This window comes from Lissotriton vulgaris, chromosome 9 (assembly GCF_964263255.1).
Source record: "Lissotriton vulgaris chromosome 9, aLisVul1.2, whole genome shotgun sequence".
NCBI classification, from domain to species: Eukaryota; Metazoa; Chordata; class Amphibia; order Caudata; family Salamandridae; genus Lissotriton; species Lissotriton vulgaris.
This window is the reverse complement of record NC_141697.1, coordinates 544156957-544184318: the sequence shown is the minus strand read 5'-3', so window position 1 is coordinate 544184318 and position 27362 is coordinate 544156957. Positions and strand designations below refer to the sequence as shown.

At 40.9% G+C, this 27362-nt stretch overlaps 1 protein-coding gene across 1 annotated transcript in view; it reads right to left on the bottom strand.

Moving 5' to 3' along the window:
* Window positions 1–27362, bottom strand: part of CAPN1 (calpain 1) — a 356218-nt gene that overhangs the window by 137539 nt on the left and 191317 nt on the right. Inside the window, exon 4 of the mRNA XM_086938029.1 lies at window positions 6694–6812. Within this exon, the coding sequence (XP_086794155.1) occupies window positions 6694–6812 (119 nt within the window). The remainder of the gene's footprint in view (window positions 1–6693; window positions 6813–27362) is intronic.

Here is a 27362-nt window from a genome sequence, read left to right as displayed (position 1 = left end):
GTGATTGGCCCCTCCCGCTGAAGAGGTGTGAGGAGCAACTGCATGGTCTATGCCAACCTGAAGGCAGGGACGAACTGGGAACCGAAACTAGCCCTGGAAGAATGCTGCTCGACCCGCCCTGGGAACTGTGGGGATGGGAGATTTAGTAAGAAGCACTGCTACCGCTTTTATTCCAGGGGGCCGATATTGCAGGGCAGAGTCAACGCCCTGTGCCCGCTGCGGCCACACCGGCCATACCTAAAGGGTAACCCTGATATGAGAGGTAGGAGCTGTTGAATGATTTGCTTGTCACAAACACAACAGGGGCACAGGGGGATTAAAGAAGTCAGACCGCCCCACCTCAAACCGTTTCAAACACTATCAGATCTGACCTCTATCAAACAGAGAATCTTTATTATACTTTTGGAACCCACAGGGAGTTTTCACCTAATATTCTCAACTTCCGTAACAGGTCCAGCTGATAGCCTGTGACTTGCTTGTCCTTTCTGTTCTACTTAAATAAGACGTCAATAACCACATGCACACAACAGAGTAGTTTAAACCCCATATATTAATGTGTTCTATAAAGAATAGAGAGAAAAAAATGTGAAGGGAGGCCAGAAAGCAGCTCACGTACGCAAACCAAGGGCGCTGCTGGGTGGTACTCGCCAGTAAGCCAACGTTTTCATCATAGGTTGCTTTCGTGGCCAAAACGGAAACAAAAGGCGAGTGTGTGAACTTTCTTAGAGGTGAAAAACTTAAGAAGGAAATAAATCAAGAAAGTGTGTAACAAATAACACGGAGTATATGCAGCTTACTCAGTGCCACTGGTCCCCAACCGTGAAGAAAGAGAAACTAGTCTCATAATTAAAATGGGGTATCACTCTCACGCAAGACATTCTTTATTAGGTGCTGCGAGTGTCCTCAGATTAAAAACACAGGCATATATAGGACCACTTTCATCCACGAAATGTCTCGCGTGTGAGTGATACTCCATTTTATTTAGGAGACTAGTTTCTCTTTCCTCACAGTTGAGGACCAGTGGGCACTGAGTAAGCTGTATAAACTTAGCGTTTGTTACACTGATTTATTGCCTTCTTAAGGTTTGCGTACGTGAGGTGCTTTCTGGCCTCCCTTCACATTTTATTCTCTCTATTCTTTATAGCACACATTAATATAAGGGGTTAAAACAACTCTGTTGTGTGCATGTGGTTATTGACGTTTTATTTAAGCAGAACAGAAAGGACCAGCAGGTCACAGGCAATGAGCTGGACCGGTTAGGGAAGTTGGGAATATTAGGTGAAAACTCCATGTGGGTTCCAAAAATATAAAGATTCTCCGTGTGATAGAGGTCAGATCTGATGGTGTTTAGAATGATTTGCTTGTGCCTGAAGGGTTGAGCAAATTCTGAATGAATGCCACGCCTGAAACGTCATTTCCCTTTTACCAGGAGTGAGGGAGATCATAAAAGTAAGAAATTGCCTTCTAAGATAGAAATAAGCTAATATATGTGAATGTGTTTCGTTTTTTGTCAATAAGAGGGTATACAAGACATGTTAGTTGACACAGTGAAATGACGTACACCAGCGGATCCGGAGATCCTATCACCGGACACAAAGGATCTATTCTTTGGGGCAGGACAAAAAGTTTGCATGTTTATTTTGTTAACAGGACAAATAAACCCAAACACCTGCAGCATAAACACTTTGGCTGACAGTTAACAGTGCCACAGTATGGTTGTGGGAAAGAGGACAGTCTGCCTGCAGCTATAGAAGATGTTTGAATAGTATTTATGATTCATTAATGCAAAGCCTATACTGGTATAGTGAGTGCTCCAATGAAATACTGTGACCTGTAAAGTAAGACTGCACTAATGATAGTGGTTCCAATATATAAATGTGTACATGTTTGCAAAATGTTGAGTTTGTGGATATTTATAATGCTCCTAGAAAACTCATTTCTGACGCGGAATTCCAAGCATGAGAATGAAAGCAAGACTGGTGGTGATATTATTTCAAAATTGCCCAAAAATATTTGTAACTTGAAAAAAAACAGACCAGTTACAGGCAATTTTGCTGAAACATTGTGCAATTTGTTTACCGTGAAAATAAAATGTACCCAAAAATATTTGCAACATGAAAAAAGCATTGTTACAGTGTTACTAAACCACCATGGTACATTCTGTTAAAGACAACTTTAAATACAATGTATCACACACATTTAATTAGTAACAGTGGTCCCTCAAGGGGGAAGAGTGAACCTCTTTTTCCTACGAGAAAATTATTTTTACCATTAAAGGATTGGTTCCACTTTAAAACAAGACAGTTTTATTAAGTTTGTTGAATAATAGAAAATAATCATTGCATTTTTATATACTCAAGCCAAATTGAAAGTAAAAAAAACAGATGATCCCAAACAACGTAGCAGAGCAGTGCAAGTAAAATAAGTGAGCGTAAAGTGAGCTGGGGCTATACAGTCTATTTACATGAATAGGGACTGATTCAGGGTGCAAATGTGGCTGGAACACAGAGTAAAAATGTTCCAGAATCAAAAACAGTGCACTAATATTCTGTCAACGTTTCTACCCTATGCATACAATTTACACAGGGTCATCATCAGGATGTAGTGGCCACATTTTCACATGCTACTTTGATTTAATCACTTCCCTCAGTTGGCGAGTCCAGATTCTTCTCTGACCGATTATTTCAACTGTGATTTTCATTGGCCTTTTAAGAGTCCAGTGACCTGATAATTGTTGTTATGATAAGCTACAGCACACAGAGGCTCCACAGTGTTTTGTTCATTTATGTTGGTAGTCACCCAACGTTATTTCAGAGATGCCTTTCATCACGGTTTCATTTTTTATCACATGTACTCCTCTCTCCAAGAGGTTACTTCATTCATGGACAATCCAGTACAGCAGGCAGAGGCAACCTAATGCCACAGGTTGCCCTCATCTCATTCTGCCTTTGTCAGTGAGTTTTCTCACAGGTTACAAGCCACCAACCAAGACTTCTTTAAAGAGGTGTTCTTGTTATATTCACACGTTGTTTTACTTTCTTTATCCATTAGAGAAGCATAATCCCATGGAACTTTCAACTGCATACGGACCAGCTTCAACACATAATCCTATACTATTACACACATGTTCTGACTGGAAACCATACATTATAGGTTAATTACCCAGTCTGTTGAATCCACTTCAACCGCTCGCGTGTAAAGAGATATACTCACACGGCATAACCTTATTGTCTTCTTACTACAGATTCGGATTTAATCCCTTCCACTCCTGTGCAGGTGATGGAGCCAGGTGAGGAAATAAAATTTTGTATACCCCTCGTTTAGTCATTTCCTCAAAACTGTAACCTTTATTAATTGTGTGGTTTGATATACTAATCAATGTAGTGTAGAATGCACACACAAATACACGTGGGAATATTATTCTGCTTGCATGGAAAACTATAACTGACTAATCTAGTAATGTTGTCATGGTGTTTATTAATGCAAAGCTTTAAATAATCAAAAGCGGCATAAATGTGCTTTCTGTTTATGTATTTTGTGGCAAAAACATGGACAGGCGAGTATACCAGGAATATGTGTTGCTTATTTGCTAGGTAACAACTAACAGGGAAACGCTTAGTACGGGGGGAGGTAAACAGAAGGGCTACATTTCAATAATTAACATTTATTTGTGTTTGTTTCTATGATAGTTCCCATTCTGGCTCGTGAGGCCTACTTAAAAATGAAGGTTTTCGATTACTGTGACAGTGAAAGATACTGCGCACGCGTGGCTAGAGCAGAGATTGAATGTGAGCTGCCTGTGCCTGAGCAAGAGCGGTTCAAGGACGGCTTGGCCTAAACGTCCAGATGACTGCCAACAAAATGTGAACATCTGAATTTCAGAACGTGGGAAAGGAACCACATATAACAAGTTGAGGATCTCACCAAGGTGGACATTTTTTAAACAATGAACTCTTTAATTTCCGCTGATGCTACAGAAATTGAATATTAGAATGAGGAGGTGATGCTCATCCACCCTCAAATTGTTCAATCAGGACTGGAGTCTGTACTGATAGTTACTTTTGTAGATAGATAAAGTTAGTGAAATAGGGTATAAAAAGACGTGACTTTTCTTAAGAAAAAACTCTTTTCGATTTCCTCTTGAGATGCTGTCGGAATGCTGATTTTTTCTGAGATGTAAGACTTTGAACACATTTTCTATTTTTCTTTGAATGAGAATTGAGTTTTAGATGAGGATGTTTGTAAGGGAGCTAGGAGAAAATGAACTTTGGGAACTATCAGTCTTTTGCTAATACCTGCGACCTGGAAACTAAATAATAATGCCTATCTCTAAATCTTTGAAATAAATGAATATAACTGTTTGAGATAAAACTTTACTCTTTGAAGGTTATTTTTGAATAAAGAAATAAATAAAGCAAATTAACTGTTAGACATGCTAAACTTTGCTTTTAATATAAATTAGATAATTGGATAATTAAGCTGGTCTTGTATTTTCCTTAGCCTAATTTTTACTAGCAGATCCATTGACCATAATGGTGGTGTGTCTGAATAAAATGTCTCATTAATAAAAACCATGGTAAAATTCCTTTAAACTGCAGGTGTATATAGTATAAATATTTAGTTTTGATTTAGACAATCCGCTTTGATCCAGCAGCTCTCCTTTGAATCACAACGATCCATGAAGTAGGATGAAAGTGTTTGTGAGTAACTCGCAGTGTCATGGGCCCCACTGATGAGTAAATGTATGATTTGGTACTTCAGGGAAAGGTGATATGGTTTTAGAAAACACTTCAGGAGTAGCGCTGCATCACAGGCTTATGGGTCAGTACGCCTCTGAAGTATCTCCTCATTCAACCTATCAATAAGGCAGGTCAGTCAGCCCTCCCACGAGTACATTGAATAAATTCCTAAATTGTGTTCTATGTAAGTAGACCCACTGACACATGTTTTCTCTTCTATAGGTGCTTTCTAAACATGCGTCCTGGTGATGACCCTATCTAAATTGTATGCATAGGGTTGAAACGTTGACACAATAATAGTGTACTGTTTTATTTGATTTTGGAGAATTTTCCCTCTGTGTCAAAGTGTGTAACGACCACATTGGCATCCTGAACCAGTCACTATTCAGGCGCATAGACTGCATAGCACCAGCGCACTTTACTCAGTTTGGTAGAGTATATTAAAAATGCAATGATTTTTTCTATTGAACAAACTGAATAAAACTGTCTTTTTTAGAAACAGAACCAATCTTTTGATATCTCCAAGGAAGTGGAGGTTCACATTTTCCCCCCAACCCCCCCTTGATGGACCTTTTTATCTCTTTACTATTATATTACCCAGGTCTCAGGGTTACTGGGTTGCCTCTTATGCTTATACATACAACATTTAATTAATCATTGTTGATGCCTGCCAACATTAAAAGAAAAATAATTGGGAATCACTGTGAAACCAATATTGGCGGTGTAAAAATATAATAGGCCATATTCTTAAAGTAAGCCACAGAAGTGCACCTGTAGGTTTATGACTTTGTATTGCTGCAGATTTGAGATAGTAGGGAATTAAGCAGAATTTACAGAAATGCATTTCCCTAAGGAAAAAATCATCCCGAAAAAATGTTTACAACATCCTTGTTGAGAGTACATTTCTGACCTGTCCCAGAGTGGAAAAAGTTTGGTGAGGGGCTGGTGAATATAAACATTGAAGACTGAATACATTTGGCAGGTACTTCACTTTAACTGTTTAGATGAAGATTCTCGAAAAAAACTGAAGAGGCACTAAAAGTTTTTAAAACCATGCACAGTTTTTCCTCATAAGACAATATTAGTCATAGTGAAATAAAATCTACTTCTAATGTGTAAATGCTATAAAAACTTTACAGTTATATCTCGGTACCAGAAAGTGCTAGCATGGTCTGTTTTTTAATGGGTATCATAGATATAAAAACACTGTTTTACCCCTGGTTTGATAAAGTGGGGTTCTTGAAAGAAGGTATAGTGAGGGCTACACACCGAGTTCAGTGTGAGTTGTTTACTGTGCCATGTTTTCTCTGAATCTCTAATCACTTTCACATCCGAAAGTAAGCCTTGAATGTTCAATCTTCACTCATCAAGAAGAGGCCACTAAGGGAGTGAAAAGGATTTCTAATTAGCGTGTATTAGTATTTAAGGACGTGGAACACCAGTAGTAAAGGACAGTACTCATTACACATCCTGCCCAGTAGCCTCTTCCTGTCTGACCCCATAAAATGCCTCACAAATATAAAATATTGAAATTAGAAGATTTGTTTTACAGGCTGTTTGGGAACAGGTGACTAGCCATCCACAAGTCTAATTCAGGAAAAGGTTTAATGCACTGAGTAAACAACACAAGCAAATATAAAGCAAAGCACTTTGACTAAATGTAGAGACTATTACGGATTGACCTCTTCTAGGCAAAACCAAAACACTGCTTCAGGGACCACCTTGTCCACACTTGAAAACCCTGCTAGAGGTCTGTGATCCCTTAGTAAGAGAAGTTTGGAACCATAATGAACCCTGATACCAAGGGCAGTCAGAGAGACCCAAGTGATCCTTAAACATCTGTGAAACAATCCTTTCAGATTGAATCTGCGGTCAGCAAAGCAAGCAGTGTAGGATGGAAGATGGCACTCATTACCAAGTCAAAGGGACACATGAAACACAGGAAGAGGCTTACCTGAAAGTGGAAGACGCCAGCGTAGCCATCCTGGAAGCTCTGCCCGTGAGGCACTACCCGTTGGAGGATGGGCTCGTTCAGGGTAAGGGAGGCAATAGCAGCTAAGAGCCAGCAGTCACCTAGAAACAAACATGGTATGCGATGAGACAAAAGGGCTCTGTAACTCGGGCACCAGTTCATCTTGAAATGTCAATCGTGTCACTTCTGGAACGATGATCAATCGACAGACAGTCTACACTTCTTCGGTGTTAACATTTTTGTTTTTTATGGCTGCCAACTTTTGGATTGTCTATCTGGATGCTGCTGGCATATACTACTGCACTTAAATCAACTGAAAGTTTCCTGCTAGACACCACATTACATTTAGGCAAACTAGAGCAAACCCCACCGGCGTAAAGTTCGGCAGGTCATTGCCTTAAGAGCAGGGGACCCTACAGGTACAGCGGCCATCCAATAGCTTTGTGTGCTGGCTAGAATCAACACAAGGACAGAGAAAGACAGAGGGCTTATAAAGACACTTTAGTTGCACGTCTACAGGCAAGACGTAGATTGTGGTTCACTTATCAAAACTCTGCTGCATCACAGGTTAGGTTTTCAAAACGTGAAACCTACATATAAAATGCAACTTTGTAGCTTTCTGGAAGGAGAGGTAGAAGAAAAGGAGGAAGGGGAGTAAGGAGGAAGACGAGGAAGAGAAGGCAGAATAGGAGGAAGAAAGAAAAGGAGGAGGGAGCACGTGCTGGTGTGCGTTTGGGACAGGGACAGTTTACTTGCATATCCCCAAAAATGTATTTACATTTCAAGAAAAAAAAATACAGCTGCCACAGTTCAACATAATGCATAGACACTTTTTTCGCAAGCCAAAGTGACAAAAGCAAAAATGCAGGCAGCAGCTAGCTCAAATACAAATTATTAATCCAAGAGCCTCTATTTTGTCAGGCATCAAGATCACCACCAGGACAACTTACGCTGTGTATCCGGAACTGTTTGAAAGCACAATCTGTAACCTGAGAATAAGTTCATGCACCAAAGAAAAAACTAGTTAGATGGCATAGCACAGGCGGTGGGTCTCACCGCTGATCAATATCTTTTCATACCTGAAAAGTCTCACCTGTCTGTAGCAGGCATTGCATAAAATAAACATCTACAGGGTCACTGCAATACATCACATCTTTAATTCAGGTTGCCATTTCATTAGGGGGTCCCTACACAAGCATAGTAACCCTTCAATTTAACTAGATGGTCTACAGCTGTAACCAGTAGAGTTGGAGGAAGAGGATCAGGCCCCCCTTTTGGAGGGACACATGGCAGACAGAGGCTACTGGATCCAGCCATGTTGGGTGAGGTCGTTTGTCACTTGTGTCCTGGGGTCCGGTTTACCCTACATTTTCAAACTGTGCCAAGTATGAGCCCTTTCTGCGCTGAAGTCTCATCATAGCAAGGGCGAGCAGTCACATGCGTCTCAGGGAGGTAGTGTAGGTGTTCAAGAGATCAGAACCAGAGTACACTCAGACAATTTCCAACCCAACTAATTTCCAACCCAGTGCTATTCTTTTGGTCCATAATAGTAGCTAAAGCCCCCAATATTCTAAGGCAGATTATGTCACTGTAACCCCAACAGGCACTCAGTTCAATAGTTCTGAAGACCGGTTTAGTTGAGGCAGAAAGTCGCAAGTGCTGGTGCTCAAGCCCTTGGAAGGCATCTCAATCTTTTGCTTAACTCGCAGGTGAAGCTCTGCGTTACCTCCTTGATAGTCTCGCAGATTATGCGGTGTTACGGGTGCAGCCCGCATTCTGTCTTTGCAGCAATCTCTCAAAAGAGGAATTTAGCATCGCGAGTCCCAACATAGAGAATGGTGCCGTTGGCAGTTGCGGCCTATCTGCCTAGCGCCGCGCAGGTCCTACAGCAAGGCAGTTGCGGGCTCTGGGTCTATTTATCAGTGGGACTGTGTCTTGATCAGCTGCAGAGTTCCAAACTAACCAGGCTTCACCTAGCGGTGACTTGTCTTCTTTCCCTCTGGTGTCAGCAACAGCATCACCACCTGCAGGCCCACAGCAGGTGCCAGCGGACACAGTAACAACTACTTTGGTGAAGTTTTTGCGGCAGTTCGCACCAGGAACTAAAAGGAGACCAACTCATGATACAGGCTACTCCAGGATTTAATTTGTAACGTAGTCTGCTTTATTTGGGTGGTCTTCACATCGGTAACACATTTGACTTCTCCTCCTGGACAGTTTTGCCTCCCGCAAGTGAAGGCATACTCTTTCGACTCAACAGGTAGGCAGGCTTTTAGACAGTAGCCAAACCCTCAGCTCCTTCAGCAGAAAGTGCAGACTTCAGCTTATGTCCCCTCTCTTCTGGGAGACCAGCCATCAGGGAGAACCAGAGCAAGTTACACAGCATCGCTTCCAGTACTCTGCGGAGCACCCTCTTCTATGGTCATGAAAACTTGGAACTTGAACAGAGTGGTGCATTTCAAATATAACTTTTATACACATTTTACAGACAAATTATGTGGATCCAATAGCTGAGGTGTAACCAGTTTGGTTTGTTTCTCTTCCATGTCACCTTTAGGCCATGTACCAGACACAGCATTTGTTTAAAGTGATGTTTCCCACAGCAGGTACCAGCGGGCTGGCTCAATTCAAGGAGCGCCCAAAACATGGACACAATGAAGTGTGAGATTTCAGCATGTGGCTGTCTTCAGCCTTCTTGATGCAGTAATCTTGGACAGGTAAAATGGAAGGCTGGGTCTAGAAACGTCCTCACCTTTAACAACAGAAACTGCCCCCCTACACCTCACATCTACCAAATTTCAGGGCTCAGCAGTATTAATCAGAGGCCCCTCGCTAACAAAGTCTCATTACATTTTTAAAGGTAGACCGAGCCACAGGGATGCAGACAATACAATTCCAGTGTTTTGGGAAGCGCTCCTGATCCTCTGTCTTTTGCCATGTGTAAATGAGAGGCATCCAAAATGAATACCCCTGGTTTCAGTGTTCATATTCACACAGATACAGAGTCTTGCTACCATACTGGGATCACACGCTCACTAACCACATACATGCACTCATCATGTTTATGGGATGTCAAGTGCAAGCTTCTATGCCAAAATATCGTTGATAATAATATTTCGATACTAAGTAGTGGCGAAAAGAATTGAGACCACAAATACGGACTTTACATACTTTCTATGTTAAGGACACAAATGTTGATTGCAAAACTATAGTTACCAAAATTTCGTGAATATATAAAATTTGAAATATTTAACATTATATTAATTTTAAAAAATTTACTTAAAAAATACTACACTTGCAAAAATATGTACATATGATATAGAATATAAATATATTTTATAATAAAAGATACATAAAATATGAACTTTAAAACAACAATATATGTTAAGGTGTAAAAATAAACATACAACAAAATGATTGAAGTTAAAAGAATTATTTAATAAATAGTATTATATATATATATATAACATTTAAAAAAAAACTAAGATTACTTTGAAAATTAAATCACAAAAAATAGAAAACATAACAAAACATACATGAAATTAAAAAAAATTGGGCTTTGAAGGTTTAAATTAACTATTCCCAATCCAAACTAAGTGATAATGGAGAACTTTGACTCTGGAGGAGAAAGATTTGACTAGCACCATCCCGTCAAGAGCAACAGCAGGGAAAGTACTAGACTTTGGAGAGGTCAGAGTTGCTATCCCCACTTCAATGTAAGCAACAGCAGGGAAAGTGGTAGACGTTGGAAGGGTTGGATATACTATTACCACACTTAAATTAAAAAGACACTAAACAGATAAAACAAACAAAAATATATTTAAAGAAATATGTTAAATATATATTATGACATAATGAATACAAAGAATTAAAAATGAATATTACAGCATTAGAATGAAGATTACACATAAAATATAAAAAATGTTTACTAATTAACATCATAAAAAAATACATATAATACACTGACACCCTTCAACCCTAAAACTCCAACACCCACAAAACCAAATACATTTACTAGAAAAAAAGAATACTGTTGAAACCTATGCTGGTCTATACTATTAATTTTTTACCAAGCATACTAGTAAAGGAGAGCCGTGGCCATGAGTCAATCGTAGGCCTGGTATTCTGGACAGATTGCGTAGTTTAAAGAACTGAGAGTTAAATGACAACTGCGCATGCCTTATACGGCAGAGGAAATTTTCAAGAATGGCTTTTATCTCCTGGAACATTGCGTGAAATTTTTAAAAGTGTACCTTTTCACGTATTTAACTGTTGCGTGGACATCTCAGGAATCCTAAAGCATGTGAGATCCCAGTGCCTCAGTGCAAAGTCTTCCTTGTTACTGTCATGCAGCTGGGTGGGATGAGACAGACTTATCTCTATGTTACTTTAATAGAAGCCTGTAAGCAGCTGCTTCTTATTTCAAAATGCTGAATGTTCTGAGATGAGCAGTACAAGCGTGAAGAGTACCATGTGACCGCGCTGTAGCCAAATATCACAAAACTGTACCAGAGTCGAAAGTCACGTACCTTAGTTTGGAGCTGGGATTTTGCTTAAATCAAGCGATTTTTTTTTTCATATCTTTGGAAACGGAACATGCTTTGTAAGGAGATTAAAATGTTAACCTGGAGCAGCAATTTCTCTTCACAGGGAATATATCCTTGAACTGCAACATGGAATACTCTGCTCACATTGAAGCAAATTAATTTATTTGGATTGGGAGTCAAATTAGAAGACTGGACTTTGTGGCTTATTAGTCTGTTGTTCTAAGTTTTCATAATAGAGATATTGGTTATGGCTGCGTCTGGCATGTCACAACCATTGTGTTTATTTTTCCAAATCTAGTGAACCATTAGTACCCTAGAAGAAATAGAAAAACTCTTTTTGACTCCTATTTGATAGCTATTGGTGGGGGAAAATGTTCCTATGCTAGGAATCAAGGGGCTTTGCTATGCAATCTTGGCATTGAGGAGCGTAATATCAATGAAAACATAGATGAAATTGTTATAGGGAATGGTGAAGGGGAGCCTTGAGCAGTATATGAAATGTCAGTAATGATGCTCGAAAGGTTTTTCGGACCACGTATTAATGTTGTCAAGGAAAGACAAGTTTTTTCACAAGGATTAAGGCAAAAGGTGAAAAGGTAGGGAACAATGTGGTACCGTTGAAGAGTTTGGCTTGAATTTGGGAAATTCAAAGAGTCACTCTTCGTTACCAATTGGTATGCTGCACAAATGATTTCCATGTTATTAACTAAGAATCCTAAATTGAAAGAAGCTGTTGACATTGTGGAGGGCATGCAACACACTTCAGGTTGGGTTAGGGAGATGCGCAGTACAACTGCACACATTGTGGAAAGAATAGCTTGTCAAACTAAGGAGGATAGAAATGAAGGAGGTAAACCTGTGGTGGGCAAGGTAGTGAATGAAGGGCCAGAGAGTAACTTTAATTCTGTAATAGACAGCAGTGTTTTCAAAGATATCAAGGTTAAATGTTTCTAGATTGGAAGCTCTAATCCCTTTTCTAACAATACCATTTATAATGCACATGATACAACCTGCAGAAGTTGTGGGATACAATTTGTGCGCATGTGCAAAAATACTAAAGTGCATAGAATTAGTCAAAAAAGCCATATTGCAAGTTTATCTTCCATATCTAGTTTGGGACATGCGAATGGGAAGTAGATGTGAGGAGAATCACGATGCAGAGTGTGAGATTAAAATTGGTGGAAAAAATTTGATGGTTTTGGCTGATTCAGGTTCTCCTTTTAATCTTGAAGGTGACAAATACTGGGAGAGGGTGTATAGTGATAACATAAGTTAAAAATCGATCTAGTAGTTACACTGTTAGGAACTTAAATTTCAAGGGAAGAGAGACAGTGAGTAAGTCTATGTAGCTAAGCGTGGAGATAACCTTCTAGGGTGGTGTCAAAGAGATTTGAAAATTACTCTAAATTCCAACTCTCCAGACCATGTTATTTTAGTTTACAATGTAGGGGAGGATATGGAACTGGTTAATGACTTGAAAGAAGTGTTAAAGAATGTTCTTGGCTTACTGTAGGATTTTACACATAAGAACATCTTAAAGGATAACCCTAAACAAGGTGTTGCATAAGGTGAGGAGAGTACCCAATTTAGGGCCCGTTTAAAATGCGGTTAGGAAATCTTCCCGACTGAATCGGATTGGAAATGGTTTCCGACCCACTCGGATCAGGAGAGTCTGACCGACCGAGTACGATGCATCCGGATACGATTTGTTTGGACTCCCATTGACTTCAATGAGAACCTATGTTCCTAAACGCATCGTAATTAGGGGTAGGCGGAATTTGCGTAGTCTTGCTACGCAAAGCTCTGCGAAATGGTAAAAATCTCAGCAAGCGCGCAAAAGTTCAGTGAACACGCGGAATTGCTTGTTCCGCCCATTCGCGATGCTTTTTTCCTGTTTGTGAACGCTGTGTGCATACTCAGGGGGAAATATCTTGCGAACACACATTTTGAGAGCACGAACAAGCAAAAAATTCTGCGAAGCCGCGGATCGATGTATTTTTGGCAATTCCACGTTCTACACAGAACGCAAAATTACCCAAATTCCGCTAGCGGAACGGAATTTACCGCCCAGGCCTAATCTTAATCGAGCCCTTGGTCGTGAAGACAAGTTCTCGATCCGATTTGGATTTCCTAACTGAATCGTAATCGGGCCCTTAATGTTGAAGCTGTTCCAGGCTGAGTTGGACAAATTGGTACAGTTTGGGTGATTGAGATCTCAAGGATAATGGCGCAAAGATACAGATGTGTGGATCTGAGATCTAAATTTGTGTATTTGGGTTGATGGTCAACATTTTCCTAGTATCACTGAAGCTTTGGCGTTGCTTCAGTATTCATGCATTTTTAGTGTAATAGATCTTTCAGCTGCCTATCATCAGGTGCTTCTCCATGAAGATTTGAGAGCCCTTACTTCCTTTGGCATACCTTTGGGAGCATTCGGGTATGTAAGGATGCCATTTGTTTTGGCTTCTATAGCTTCTTGCTTTCAAAGCTGTATGAAGGGTGTGCTTAAGAGGGGTAATTTGGATGTTTTTCTAGGACGATATCTTGGTGTATGGAAAAGATAAGCAAAGTCATAACAGAGGTCAGAACATTCCTTGGATTGGAAACGTACTACTCCAAATTTGTTCCTAATTTTTCGAGTGTTGTACAACCTCTAAGATTTTTGTTGAAGAAGAATTCGGCTTTTAAGAACTTAAAAAATGAAATTGCTAAGATGCCAACACTTGGACACTTTGATGTTTCTAAAAGAACTATTGCGACTACAGAAACCAGTTTAAAAAGGGCTTGGAGCAGTTTTGTCTCAAATGCTTGATGGAGAGGAGAGAGTAATGGCTTTCGCTTCTTGCTCACTTAAGGAAGCTAAGGAGCATTATTCGGTTATTGAACGTGAAGCCCTGACTTGTATGTGGGTGGAGCATCATTTCAAGTTTTTTTCTTGTGGGGACTTCCATTTGTTTTGAGAACAGATCATAAGCAGTTAGTTCAGCTACTGGCTTGCAGGAACATTAACAATACCACTCCGTAAATAACTGGATGGTTGAAAGCTTGATTTTATTCAATCATCGTGTAGAGTATCTTCCTAACATCAGGAGTATTCCTACAGAATGTCCATACAGATTACAAGTAGACAATTCAGACTGACATTCGAGTCACGTGGGTCAAGGAGGCAGCTCTGAACAAGATGGAGTGGGAGTCAGCGGTTGGAAAAGATTAAGTGAGCAATGTTGTTCTGGATTATGTGGTAGCAGGTGGGCCTATTCCAATGAGTGTTGGAGATGAGGCAAGGAACTTTTGAAATATAAGAGATTATTTGAGCATTATTTGAGCATTGTTAATGGTGAACTGTCCCGTCGAGATCAGGTGATTCCTCCTGTTGGACTATGGGATAAAATCACCAATTTAGCCCATGACTGGCATTTCAGGAAGAACCTAACTAAGGCCAGAGTAAGGCAGCATTATTGGTGACCTGGATTAAATAGACAGGCTGAGTGTATGGTAAAAGATAGTATTCAGTGTGTCAGTAATGATGAATCCAAATCTGTAAGGATAGTGCCATGGAGCAAGTTGGAGCTTGATATAATTGGTCCTTTTAAATTACTCTCACCTAGTGAAAGGTATGTCAGTCGTGGCCCGCATGACTTGCCGGTGGGTGTCTGGATGTGGGGGGGTGGGGTCAAGGTGGGGTGGGTAGGGCATTGGGGCAGGGGGGGGTCGGATTTGCGCTGGGGGGTCATCTAAAAATAAAATAAACTTACCTTCCTAGGACTCGCGCCAGCTCTCATGATCTGCTCTCCTGTTGTCCTGCTTCTGGAAGGAACAGGAAGCAGGCAGGCAGGTTCACTCCCCTAAGCCAATCACAATGCTCAAATGGCAGCATTGTGATTTGTCGGGACGTCGACCAACCAGGAGCTTATGGGGTTGCCATTTACTCCATGTAAGCTGCATTGCAGCCTACATGGAGAAACGGTAGAGTGTGCATGACTGCTTTGCTTGGCCCTGGGACTGACCAAACAGTCAGCACCCTCAGCAGTGGGCAAGCCACTCTTACCCTGCCCTAGAGCAGATCCAAAAACACCCGCCACCCAACCAAACACTTCTGCTTTTTCAGCATTTTAGGTTTATGCTTCTCGCACTGCGAGAAAGCAGTGGGGCAACGCTCCTCCACCCTAGTGGAGGAGCCGCACTTGGTCCTTTTTCCTGGTTGACTCTTCCTCCAAGTGGGTCGCAGTGTGCTGTGTAAGTTCTATGATGATGTGCAGAGTGGTGGCATTCCAGAAGTGTGTTTTTGTATATGAAGGGATACCTAAAACTATTATCACAGACAATGAGGTCCAGTTTGTGACTAGAGAAATTAGAGATTTTTTTGGAGAGGCTTGCTATTGTACGTTATTGCAGTGCCTTACATTCTCCCCAGGCTAATGGTCTTGTGCAAAGCACGAGCTGAATTATTAGAGCTGGTGTACAATCTGCTCTGGAAATGAGAGGAACTCCCAGGTCAGTGCAGCGAGAGAAGCTATGGGCACATCGCATCACTCCTAATGCAGTGACCAAGGTTTTTACTTTTGTGTGTTTGAAGGGGAGACTGCCAGGATCCAAGCTTAATCTGTTGTGGCTAAAGTGCAAGAGAGATGTGTTGAAAAAAGGTACAAAGGTTTGATAAGAAACATGGTGCTTGTGACTGAGTGGAACTTGGGTGAGTTTGTTTTTAGGAAGAAGCCAAAGTGGATGGCCAAAGGGAAATCCAGTTGTATAGGACCTAAGTGTATCATCCAGGTTAAGAAACATGTGGTGGTTCTCAGTGATGGTGAAGTGTGGAGTATGTCTCGGTTAGCTAAATGCACACTGACAGAGAGACTTAGACTCACTTGAAAATTCATCTGGTGCCCCATCATTAAGTGTCAAAACTGAATCCAGTGTTTCTCTATCTGGTGTCAATGAAGACAATGTTATAGTTGCATATAGTGGTTCTCGGGTCAGGAAGCGACCTTTGCATTTGATGGATTGTGAACTCTATTAGTTGCTGTGTTTTGCCATTGCTTTATCATTGGCACATGTTCTTGTATGTTGTGGTGTTCTTGTGACACTTTTCTTTCTTCTTTTTTTGAGGTGCTTTGGGTTATTTTTGTTATTCCATGTTCATTTTGTTTAAAATGTCTTATTTCCTTTAGCAAGAAAGATGTGTTGTAATCTACATTGTTCTTTCTTTTATGTTCTTCATGCTTGCTACATTTCTATTGGAATGTGACAGAGAAATGTGGCTAGCTTTGGAGATGGAATACTGGGGGGACAGCAGCTGCTGTTGGAGTAAGCAGCTGATCTTCTTGATGAAAATAATACACTTAAGGAAAAACTACGTGACTAGCCTATTTATTCCGTTCTGGGCTCCAAATGTAATTAATATTATTAAGGTGTCTAGAAAAGAGGAACTTATTCCAACTTGAAGAGAAGTCCACATTTTAAATAAGTATTGGCAAAGCCAATAGGTCTCTCATATACAAGAGTTGTTGGCTTTGGCAATGTGTTTTTGCTGTGCTGCTAGGGACGGGAGCGTCCTAGAGTGGAGTGAGAGGATTAGTGTTGTAGACTGGATTTGTGAGAGTAGAGTGTTGAAGAGTAGAGGAGGGCGTGTAGACTGTTGTACAGGGGAGTAAACGTCAGTGGTAGAGTCACAGAGTGCAGTGTGGTAGAGTAGAGTGGCGTGGAGTGGACTGGTGTAGAGTGGATTGGAGTGAGCTGCAATAGGATGGAGGAGGTTGGAGTAGATTGAGGTAGTGGGGCGGATTGGATTGGAGTAGAGTAGATTAGGGTAGATTGGATTGGGGTAGAGTGGGTTGGATTGAGTGGAAGAGGGTGGATTTGAGTGGAAGAGGGTGGATTTGAGTAGGTGGCCTGGATAGGGTGGATTGGACTAGAGTGTGGTAGATTGAAATGGGGGTGAGGTGGATCTGATTGGGGTGGATTGATTTGTTTGCCCATCTGAGGTGGATTGGTCCGGGGTGGACTGAATTAAAGTAGGATGGTTTGGAGTTGGGTGACTCGGAGTGCAGGGGTCGATTGGACTGTACTGGACCGGGTGGACTGGAGTGGGTGGATTGAATTGGTGTGGGGTGGACTGGACTGGGGTGGGGAGGGTTGTAGTGTGGTGGGATGATGGATTGATTTCAGTGTAGTGTACTGAACTGGGGTGGCTTGAATTGGATTGGGGTAGGGTGGGGTGGATTGGATTGGACTGCAGTAGAGTGGGGTGGATTGAAGTGGTTTAGACTGGATGGGGTGGAATAGATTGAAGTGGGGTGGAATGGGGTGGAGAAGGGTGGAATGAACTGAAGTGGGTGGACTGGTGGAAGGTGGAAAGGAGTGGGATGAATTGGATTGGATTTGATTGGCATGGTGTCGTGGGGCTGAGCCTTGCATTTACACTGTGTTAAGTTGACATGAGCTTATTAAAAGTTTAAATGCCATTTTTCCTTCCTGCTGCCTTTTGCACACGGCACATTATATCAAATGTTTAGAGTCTAGTAGAGTGTTTTGCTTCACACGAGAATAATGTGTTAGTTCAACACAGTGGTTGTTGTTCAGACTGATCAGCGCACGTTCTAGACATAACATATATGCAGCTGTGGTCACCTCTGATTGGGGCGCGTTTAATAATGCACTGTGCAGGCATGATCTAACACACTGGGAGAACATTCGCATGCTGAGAGCTGGTGCAGAATCTGATGTGATCCATTTCTGCTAAGTACCAGAGGTATGGGGCCGCCCTTGTAATCCCAAGAGACCTTCTGTAGATATAAAATAATCTACTAGCAAGGGAGGGTGAAATATAGGTATATTTACACCGGTTTCCATTTAGCATTGTAACATGCTTCCTCCCTTTGTATTTTATGTAATAGTAACTATGCTGATAATCTTGTTGCTTATAATATGTATGCTTGTATTTGCTAAAATACTGCGCATGAGAACACGTTATTAGAAATAAATATTTCAAACTTGCTCCTGGCTTCTTTTACTCCCTGTTTTGGACTGGTATGAGAGTATAACAAAAGAGTGTTCATGTGTTCCACATTGCCTGAGGTAATCTAAGTTCCATGTTCTGGGTGGTCTAATCATTGGTAGTATGGAAGAAACAATGAGATACTGATGCTAGTCTGGTAAGGGGATATTGGGTACTAAGGTGAGTTTTGGCACACCCTAATTCACTTAGGTTCCAAGTCTCTATGCACAGTTCTGTGTAGGAGCAGACTCCCTGCTACAATGGCATGGGGTGGGGTGGGTGGGTTGGAGTGGAATGGATTGAGGGGGTTGGATTGGATTGAGGAGAATTGGATTGGGGTGGATTAGAGTATAGGCAGATTGTTTTGGATTGGAAAGGGGTGGATTCGACTGGGGAGGAAGGGGGTGGATTGGATTGGGGGAGGTGGATTGGAATGTGGTGAATTGAGATGGGAGTAGATGGATTGAGTGAGTTGGACTGGAGTGCAGCGAATTGAAGTGGGGCAGAATAGAGTTTGTTTTGGATTGGAGGAGGAAGACTGGAGTGAGGCAGATTGTTTTGGATTGGTGTGGGAAAGATTGGGGTGGAATGGATTGGAGTGGGGCTGGTTGTTTAGGATTGGAGTGGGGAAGATTGTTTTGGAGTGGAGTCGGGCTGACTGGAGTGAGGCAGATTACAGAATAGTAGTCTGTTTTGGGGTGGATTGGAGTGAGGTAGATTGCTTTGGTTTGGAGTGGGATGGATCTGAGTGGGACTCATAGTTTTAGATTGGAGTGTGGCAGTTTGGAATGTAGATTGGAGTATGTAGATTGTTTTGGTCTGGAGTGAGCAAGACTGTTTTGGATTGAAGAGGGGAAGATTGGTGTGGGGCAGACAGGAGCGGGCACATTGTTTAGGACTGGAGTGGGGTGAACTGGATTGTGTAGGAGTGGGGTGAATTAGGGAGGGAGTGGATTGGATTGGTGTGAGGTGGGTTTCATTGGAGTGGGGTAGATTACATGGTGTCTGGAGGATTGGAGTGGGGTGAATTGTGATGTTTGGGATGGGGTGGATTGGGGTGAGGTGGATTAGAGTGGGGCAAATTTGAGTGGGGAAGATTAAAGTGGGGCGGATTGGAGTAGGGCATATTGTTTGGGACTGGAGGGGGTATACTGGAGTAGGGCAGATTGTTTTGGTTTGGTGCGGGGAAGATTAGAGTGGAATGGATTGGAGTGGGGCTGGTTGTTTTGGATTGTAGTGGAGCAGATTATTTTGAGCTGGCGTGGGGCAGACTGAAGTGGGGCAGTTTGTTTTGAATTGGAGTGGGACTGATAGTTTTGGATTGGAGTGCTGCAGTTTGGAATGGGGCGCACTGGAATAGGCAGATTGTTATGAGAGGAGCAGATTGGAGCGGGTGTGTTGGAGTGGGGCATATCTGAGTAGGCAGATTGTTTTGGTTTGGAGTGGAGCAGATTGTTTTGGATTGAGTGGGGCAGACTGTGTTGGATTGAAGTGGAGCAGATTGGTGTGGGGCAGATTGGAGTGGGTTAGCTTGTTTTAGATTGGAGTGGGGCAGATTGGAGTGGGGCCGATTGGAGTGGGGCCGATTGGAGTGGGGTAGGTTGGGAGGATTGGAGTGTGTTGGATTGGAGTGGGTTGGACTGGGGTGAGTGGTTTGGATGGAAGTGGGGTGGATTCTATTAGTATGGGTTGAACTGGATTGAGTGAGGTGGATTGGTGTGGGGGGAGGAGGGGTCCATTGGTGTGGACTGGATTGGGGTATACTGCAAAATGATGTGTTAAGTGTTACAGCAAACAAATTATGGACGAAATGCTGACAATGCAAACATTCTCCCCCAGTCAAAAGATCTGGGTTAAATCCATTGTTGTTTTGTCCACTACGCACCCCAGTTTGGACCCAGCCATATGCAAATCGGTAACAGTCCAGACCGAACTGCCAGGGCAGGTCCTCCCTGGACCGGAAACAAGCATTTGTCACCCCAAGTGGGATGGATATGCTCAGACGTGAGTCCCGTGCTCTCCATGCCAGTCCTAGGATGCTCGTTTCCAGTCCAGGGAGGACCTGGCTTGGCAGTTCGGGCTGGACTGTTCCCCTGGGGCACAGTATCAAGATTGATTTGCATCTGGCTATGTTCAAACTGGAATGGCATAGTGAGCAAAAAAACGATGGATTTAGGCTCAGATCTCTGTACTGGGGTGAATGTATGATATTGTTCTGCATTCTGTCCATCAACTGTTGTTTTTGAATTATTAAAGCATCAGTTTAGAAATTCATAAGAAAGACACAATCTTGCTTTGCAATAAAATAATCATCATCATTTGATAACAATGCCCACTAGCAAAAACAAAAGAAAGCATAAGAGCAAAGTGAGAAAAGAAAACTTGGCAAAATAAAAGATAGTTAATAGAAAATAAATCTTTTCAGTTTTGTTTGTCCGGCTGGGCAAATTTTTGCCAGTCATACGCCTTCTGCTTGCAGGGTAATATAAGTTAAACAGAACAAAGTAGTATCTGAAGAAAGTCAGGAGCAGCGGACGGGCACTGATTAAGTTGAATCAATCAGTGCTTGGTCCCTGCTCCACAGAGAGGAACAAAAACTAGGTTAGGCCTGCCTTGACAAATTACGAGGCTGTAAAGAAGAGTTTCATGCAAGTCAAAAAATGGTAAGGCCCGGGGGCGCTCCAAGCCCTTTTTTTGTAAAGCGTGTCTCGCTAGTACATGCCCTTGAAGGCTCGACCCCAAAAACGAAACAAAAACTCACCGGCCTCTTACTGCCCAGTTTCCCTCCTGGACATCTCCCTTAAGATATGGGAAAGGACCCTTGCAAGCAAACTGGAGGTATAGATGCAGAAAAATCAAGCCCTGTCCAGAGTCTAGTATGGGTTACAACCAAGAGTCTGCACTTCAGCTGATCATTGGCAAATATGCGAAAGCCCAGGAGATGTTCCATTCACCTTGCATTTATGGACCTTTCCTGTGACTTTGATATGATCAAAACAGTGAAGCTTTAGGTCAGTATGGCTAGGATAAGGATTGATCAGGCAATAATAAGGCTAATACAAAGGATCCATTGGGACACTACAGGAAGGGTCAGATATGGTAAAAAGGTTGAACTTTCCCCTAAAATTAATTCCCTGTTAGGTTTTAGACAAGGGTGTGTGATGGCACACTCCTATTTATTTATTTATTTATTTATTGTAAAGTTTTATATAGCGCGAACAAGACCCGTGGGTATCAGAGCGCTTCACATAAAAGTATGATATAAATATTAACAAGATGATAACCATTGAATACAAATAGGTATGAGGTAGATTGTTATATAGCTTTGGAGAGTGCTTATGTAACTAGCTTCCATTCGAGGCATTCTTTTACACTACGTCGTAACTACAGAGCCTGCAATACTAGCATTTAAGAAACTAGATTCCATTATTACCCAAAACCTTCCTCTGGCCAAAGTGGGGAAACATTAACCCAAAATAAAGCTAGAGTCCTCCCGGTTTTATTGTATGCAGATGATGCAGTTTTAATGTCAAGAATCACAAAATCTGCCGCAGCTTCTTTTATATTAATTTTAAAGTTTTATGGGAGGTCTGGTCTTTAAAAAAAAAATAAAACAAATACATATCAATAAATCTTTTGCAATGAGCATTGGCCCTAAAAATTTTAAAACAAGGTTGTTTTACTTGAGTGGGTCGTACATTGTAAAAGTTAAAACTTTTACTTATTTAGGATTCCCCCTGGATCAAAATTCTACTTGGAGAAAATTACATATTATTAGGGATGTTCAATGTCAAAGAGCTGTGGAGTTAGTCCGTACCTTTGCCTAGAAGTTGGGACACAAGCCAATGAGAGAAATTATTAATATGTATAAGAGTAAATATATCTTTGTGGCATTACATTGACCAGGGGCTTGGGATACAAGGGTGCCGGGGCCTTTGCAGCAGGTCGAAAATACATTTTTGCATAGACTTTTGACAGTGCCCCAATCTACTCCCGCTTTTATGTCCCAATCAGAGATTGGGTGGACTCCTTTGGAAGATAGGATCAGGTTGGAGCCCTTACTATTAGGCTCAGAATCTGGGGGAATCCGGAAGCACAGCTATCTAGAGAAGTTTTGGAAGGCTGTTTTTTCCTGGATAATGTTTATGCAATTCCAAGTTTTAACTATCTAAAACTGGGTGGTTTAGGTTTACCGGAATTGTTTGAGAAAACTGCAAATATAAAAGCAAAGGCTGTATTTCAGGTAAAGGAGGCTTTTCGGGAAAGGCAGGGCAGACTCCACCCGGCTACCTTTGACAAACTGTGTGCCAGAGCTATTTACAACTTCATCAGATTTTCATATGGGTTCAAGTCTTACCTTTCCGTGCTTTCAAACCTAACAAGATTTCGATGTAACTTGTTGCATTTTTTAGTTGTATTTCCCAGGAAAACAGCTTGGGGTTCACTGTTGCCAAGTTGTCCCTGTGACAATGTTTCCCCACAAAGCACAATGCATTTTAATCCATTTTGTCACTTATATTCTTATGCAGGGAAGCGCTGCCTGTACCCAATTCTACGCTCATCTATGATTTGATCTCATAAGGAGGCTTATGTTTTCCAGAATTAGCTGGATAATATGGAACTCTGTGTTGCTGTGGAAATGTCATCCATCTTGCCCCGAGGATTAAAAATAGATATAGGTCCGTGACATAAACCGTGATAACCGGGATCATGGATATTTAACACAAAGAGTTCCTTGGGAATTAATTCCTTGATCTCATTCTCCCCCAGGGTTATGCCGACCTGTTATCGTATGATTTTTAATGAAATATGGGCTTCACTTCCAGGATGTTTTAGATACCTTTCATAGTGCTGTTGTATTTATAAGGATTGTTGTTGGTTTTTCTGAGGATAGTGCGTGTTTTTTTCTCATAGGATTTTTTTTTATTGTGCATTTATACTTAATGAAGGCCGAAAAAAGTCTGTTTGACTGACCAGCGGATTCATTGAACAAGTACACAAGAATTAAAATAATATAAAATGATGTAACAATGCTAAGACCTTATAAATGTAATGAATATAAAAAATAATTAATATTTAAATAATCTGCATAATCAATCATTAAATCATTTTCAATCATTTAACATTTAAAACAATTAACCTTTTTAATTTTATCTAATTTATAAATAAAATGTACATAAATATTCATATGAACAAATTAAAATAATTATATATACAAGTAGGTAGTTATAGTTAGGATCCATAGGAAATCCGCAACATTCTATTGGGAATAACTTTGGCGCCAGTGGACGAATCTTTGCGAATTTCTCAAAGTTCGTGGCCCGCTCCGCTCCTTCCCTGAAAATGTGGGGGGGGATTCGTCAAGCGGGGGCCGAGATAAAAGGGGGGTCCCAAAGCGTGTTTTCCCCATGTTAATTTCCATAGGGCGGTTGGCCTCACTTTTAGCCCGAACGGCTGAATGGATTTTCACCAAACTTGGCAAAATTGTAGGGACTGGTAGCCCGATGTGCCTTTGCTATGTCTCAAGCTATGTGTTACAGTGGATTTGGAGTAATTTAGGTTAAAAAAAATATATATCTATAAGCGCTCCCCGGTACGCGCACCGGGGAGCGCACCGGGCGCGCCACGCGACTTGCGCACGGAACGCTGATTGGCTCTCCGGTGTCTGTAAACATTCCAAACAGTCCGGAGCGGCCGTCATCTAGTGTCTCGGTAAAATCGAGACACAAGAGGTGGCAAAAACAAAGGGAGAAATGGCCATAAGGGGGCAGAGTAGACCCCCCCTGATCCCCTAGGTTTGATGTGGGGGCCATAAAAGGGCACCGCGGGAATTTTTTTTTTTTTTCGATTTGCGCGGGGGAGCGCCCGGTACGTGCACCGGGGAGCGTACCATAGGGAAAAAAGAATGACAGAGTTTTCAAAAAATGTAGCATTATTTTTATAAATTGGAGGTAGTTCTAAAAAGAATTTTTTTTTTATTCTTTGTTGTTTTATTTTTTTTATTGTTTTTTGGAACATTTTTTACTTTTTTTGGCTTTACTGAACACTTTTATATTTTTTTTGTATTTTTTATGGGGAGAAACAAAAAACAGGGAATTGTAAATGGCTCAACTGGAGCAAAAATAAAAAAAATCAGGAACATTTAGGGTTTTCTTGGACACTTATGGTTATCACCAGCAACCATGATAAGTTCGATACTTTGCTCACCATAGCAAAGTGTCTTGTTACAATATTTGCACACGATGTTGTAATCGGCAAACTTAGGTTGAATAGTAGCCAATGTGTCTCTTGCCCCAGGACCCGATGGAGTGGGTTGTTTTCATGTTGAGGGTCTAGACGTTGATGGGGGTAGCTTACTGCAAAGGTCCCTTAACTCTGCATTAGAATAATTCTTTGGATGCAAACGCATCATGTGGCGAATCATTGTATGATTCCCGAAGGAATACTTTTTGTTAGGGTTCCCCCTGGACAACTCAGCACCACAAATTAAACAAGTCACCTTTGCAGCGTTGACTTTTTTTAAAACCCCTTGGATTTTGTAGAACTCCCAAATAAAGTGCTCTTTTTGTTGGTAGGGCTGTTTATTTTCAGGCAGGAATTCCCTTCTCTGTTCCTCCTCTTCATCATTCTCCTCCTCATCCTCTCGACCACCAATGTAATCTTTTGGTGGTCTTTTAGATGGTGGTGGGGCAGATCCTCCAGCTGCTGCTGCTAATGTAGCCATTTCAAACTAGTAAAGAGTAGAGATAGAACTCCAAAAAGGTCTTCCTCAGTCAAAAGACAAAGTCAGAATAAGGGAAAAAAGGTGGGAGCGTTCATCATTTGGAAAACAAAACTGATCTGCACCAATGAAAAGTGTTATTTTCAGATCACATGACCTGACGTGCTTACGCTACGCGCCCCGGGGCGCGCGGCCTTTAGCGCGTAGAGACGTTGCGCGATCGTATGCGATCGCATGCTTCCGTGTGCGCTTACGCAGTTCGTCATATGACGTATCACGCGACTGCGCGAAACGTCACAATGTTGTTTTCGTTCGCGGCAATAGCGCTAACGGGACGCTCCCCGGTACGCGCCCCGGGGCGCGCTGCAAATTGCGCTGTCCGGGGCGCTCCCCGGTACGCACCCCGGGAGCGCTCCGGGGCAACAAACAAAAAAAAAAAAGTAAAAATATAAAAAATATTATTACATAATTATACAATATAAAATTCGTTATAAAAAATATTACTTTTCATACCTATAGAGATTTGCTATTAAAAAAACCATTGAAATTCACTGAAAAAAACATAGGTTTCACACCAGTTATAGTTAGGAATTAGCATTTAAAAAACCTATTAAATTCACTGAAAAAACCATAGGTTTCACACCAGTTATAGTTATCTGGAAATTTTACTCGCATAAAACCATTGAAATTCCCACGTTATAGTTAGTTGGACTCACTATAACTTGCGCATGCAATGCACTGCTGATGACGTCACATATTACATCACTCATGACATGGTCAGTGACATCACTCATGACATCACTGATGACACCATCCTTGTGACAGAGTGACAGACCTTCTTTCACTGTAATGCAACTCTTGAAACACATATTCAAAAATAGAAACTTAAATTTTCAAAAAAAATGGACATACCCATATCAGTTACAACAACCAATTCAGTAATTCCACCATCTATATACACATCCACTCATTCACCAACAGTTCTATATAATCACTCATACGTATACTCACTCATCATATGTAGTGATACACCTATACATCCTGTTACACACCGACAATCATCCATAAGTTACTAACACACATACTCACACATGCAACTAAACTATTGAACATCCATTTATTTGCATATAGAGCTGTACACACACTACCACCTTACTTCTGTGGAAATTTACACATATTTTTCTCTTAAACAATCACTTATAGAAACATATACTTATTTAAACAGGAACTCTTACAATCTCTTACTCTCACATATACTCACTTATATGCATCAATATTCACATATTCTAGATTAAAACATATGTAGTTACTTATAAAGACACTAGTGAGACAGTCATTCACTCACTAACATACACATATACACACTATTCAACCATACAATCCTGCACATATGCAGTCTTCAAAATACAAACAGAGAGGCAGTCACTCATGCATCAATGTTGTAAGTAATACCCACACTAAACAATACAGACACTCATACGGATACTAAAAAAACATCTAATAACTCATATACATACACATGTAGTTACTCACCACACATTCACTGGATGGTGTCATGAGTGATGTCACTGACCATGTAATGAGTGATGTTTTATGTGACGTCATCAGCAGTGCATTGCACGCGCAAGTTATAGTGAGTCCAACTAACTATAACGTGGGAATATATATACATATATATATATATTTTTTTTTTTTTCCACTAAAAAAAAAACATAGGTTTCACACCAGTTATAGTTAGGAATTAGTATTTAAAAAAACTATTAAATTCACTGAAAAAACCATAGGTTTCACACCAGTTATAGTTAGCTGGAAATTTTACTGACATAAAACCATTGAAATTCCAATGTTATAGTTAGTTGGACTCAATATAACAAGCGCGCCTGCAATGCACTGCTGATGACGTCACATATTACATCACTCATGACATCGTCAGTGACATCACTCATGACATCACTGATGACACCAGCCAGTGAATGTGTGTCTTTCTGAAAAATTAATATGTTTTATATATGTATTTGTAAAGGTTGATGGAAGAATAAATGTTAAATAAGTGTGTAAATTGATTTTTATTTTTTAAATGATTGGTTAACTGCCTTATTAAGTGTATTTTATTGAATACATATATTAGCGAGTAACTTTTACATATTGAAATATATGTATCGGTGTTTCACTTTGTGTATAAGTAGCTGCATGGGTTGGTGACTGACTCACTGTTTGTATGTGTTTTGAAAACAGTATATGTGCAGGACTGTATGGGTGGATGAGTGTGTATGTGTGTTTTAGTTAGTGAATGACTGTCTCACTATTGTCTATTAGTAACGACATATTTTAATCTAGTGTATGTGAGTTTTGATGTATATAAGTGAGTATATGTGAGAGTAAGAGATTG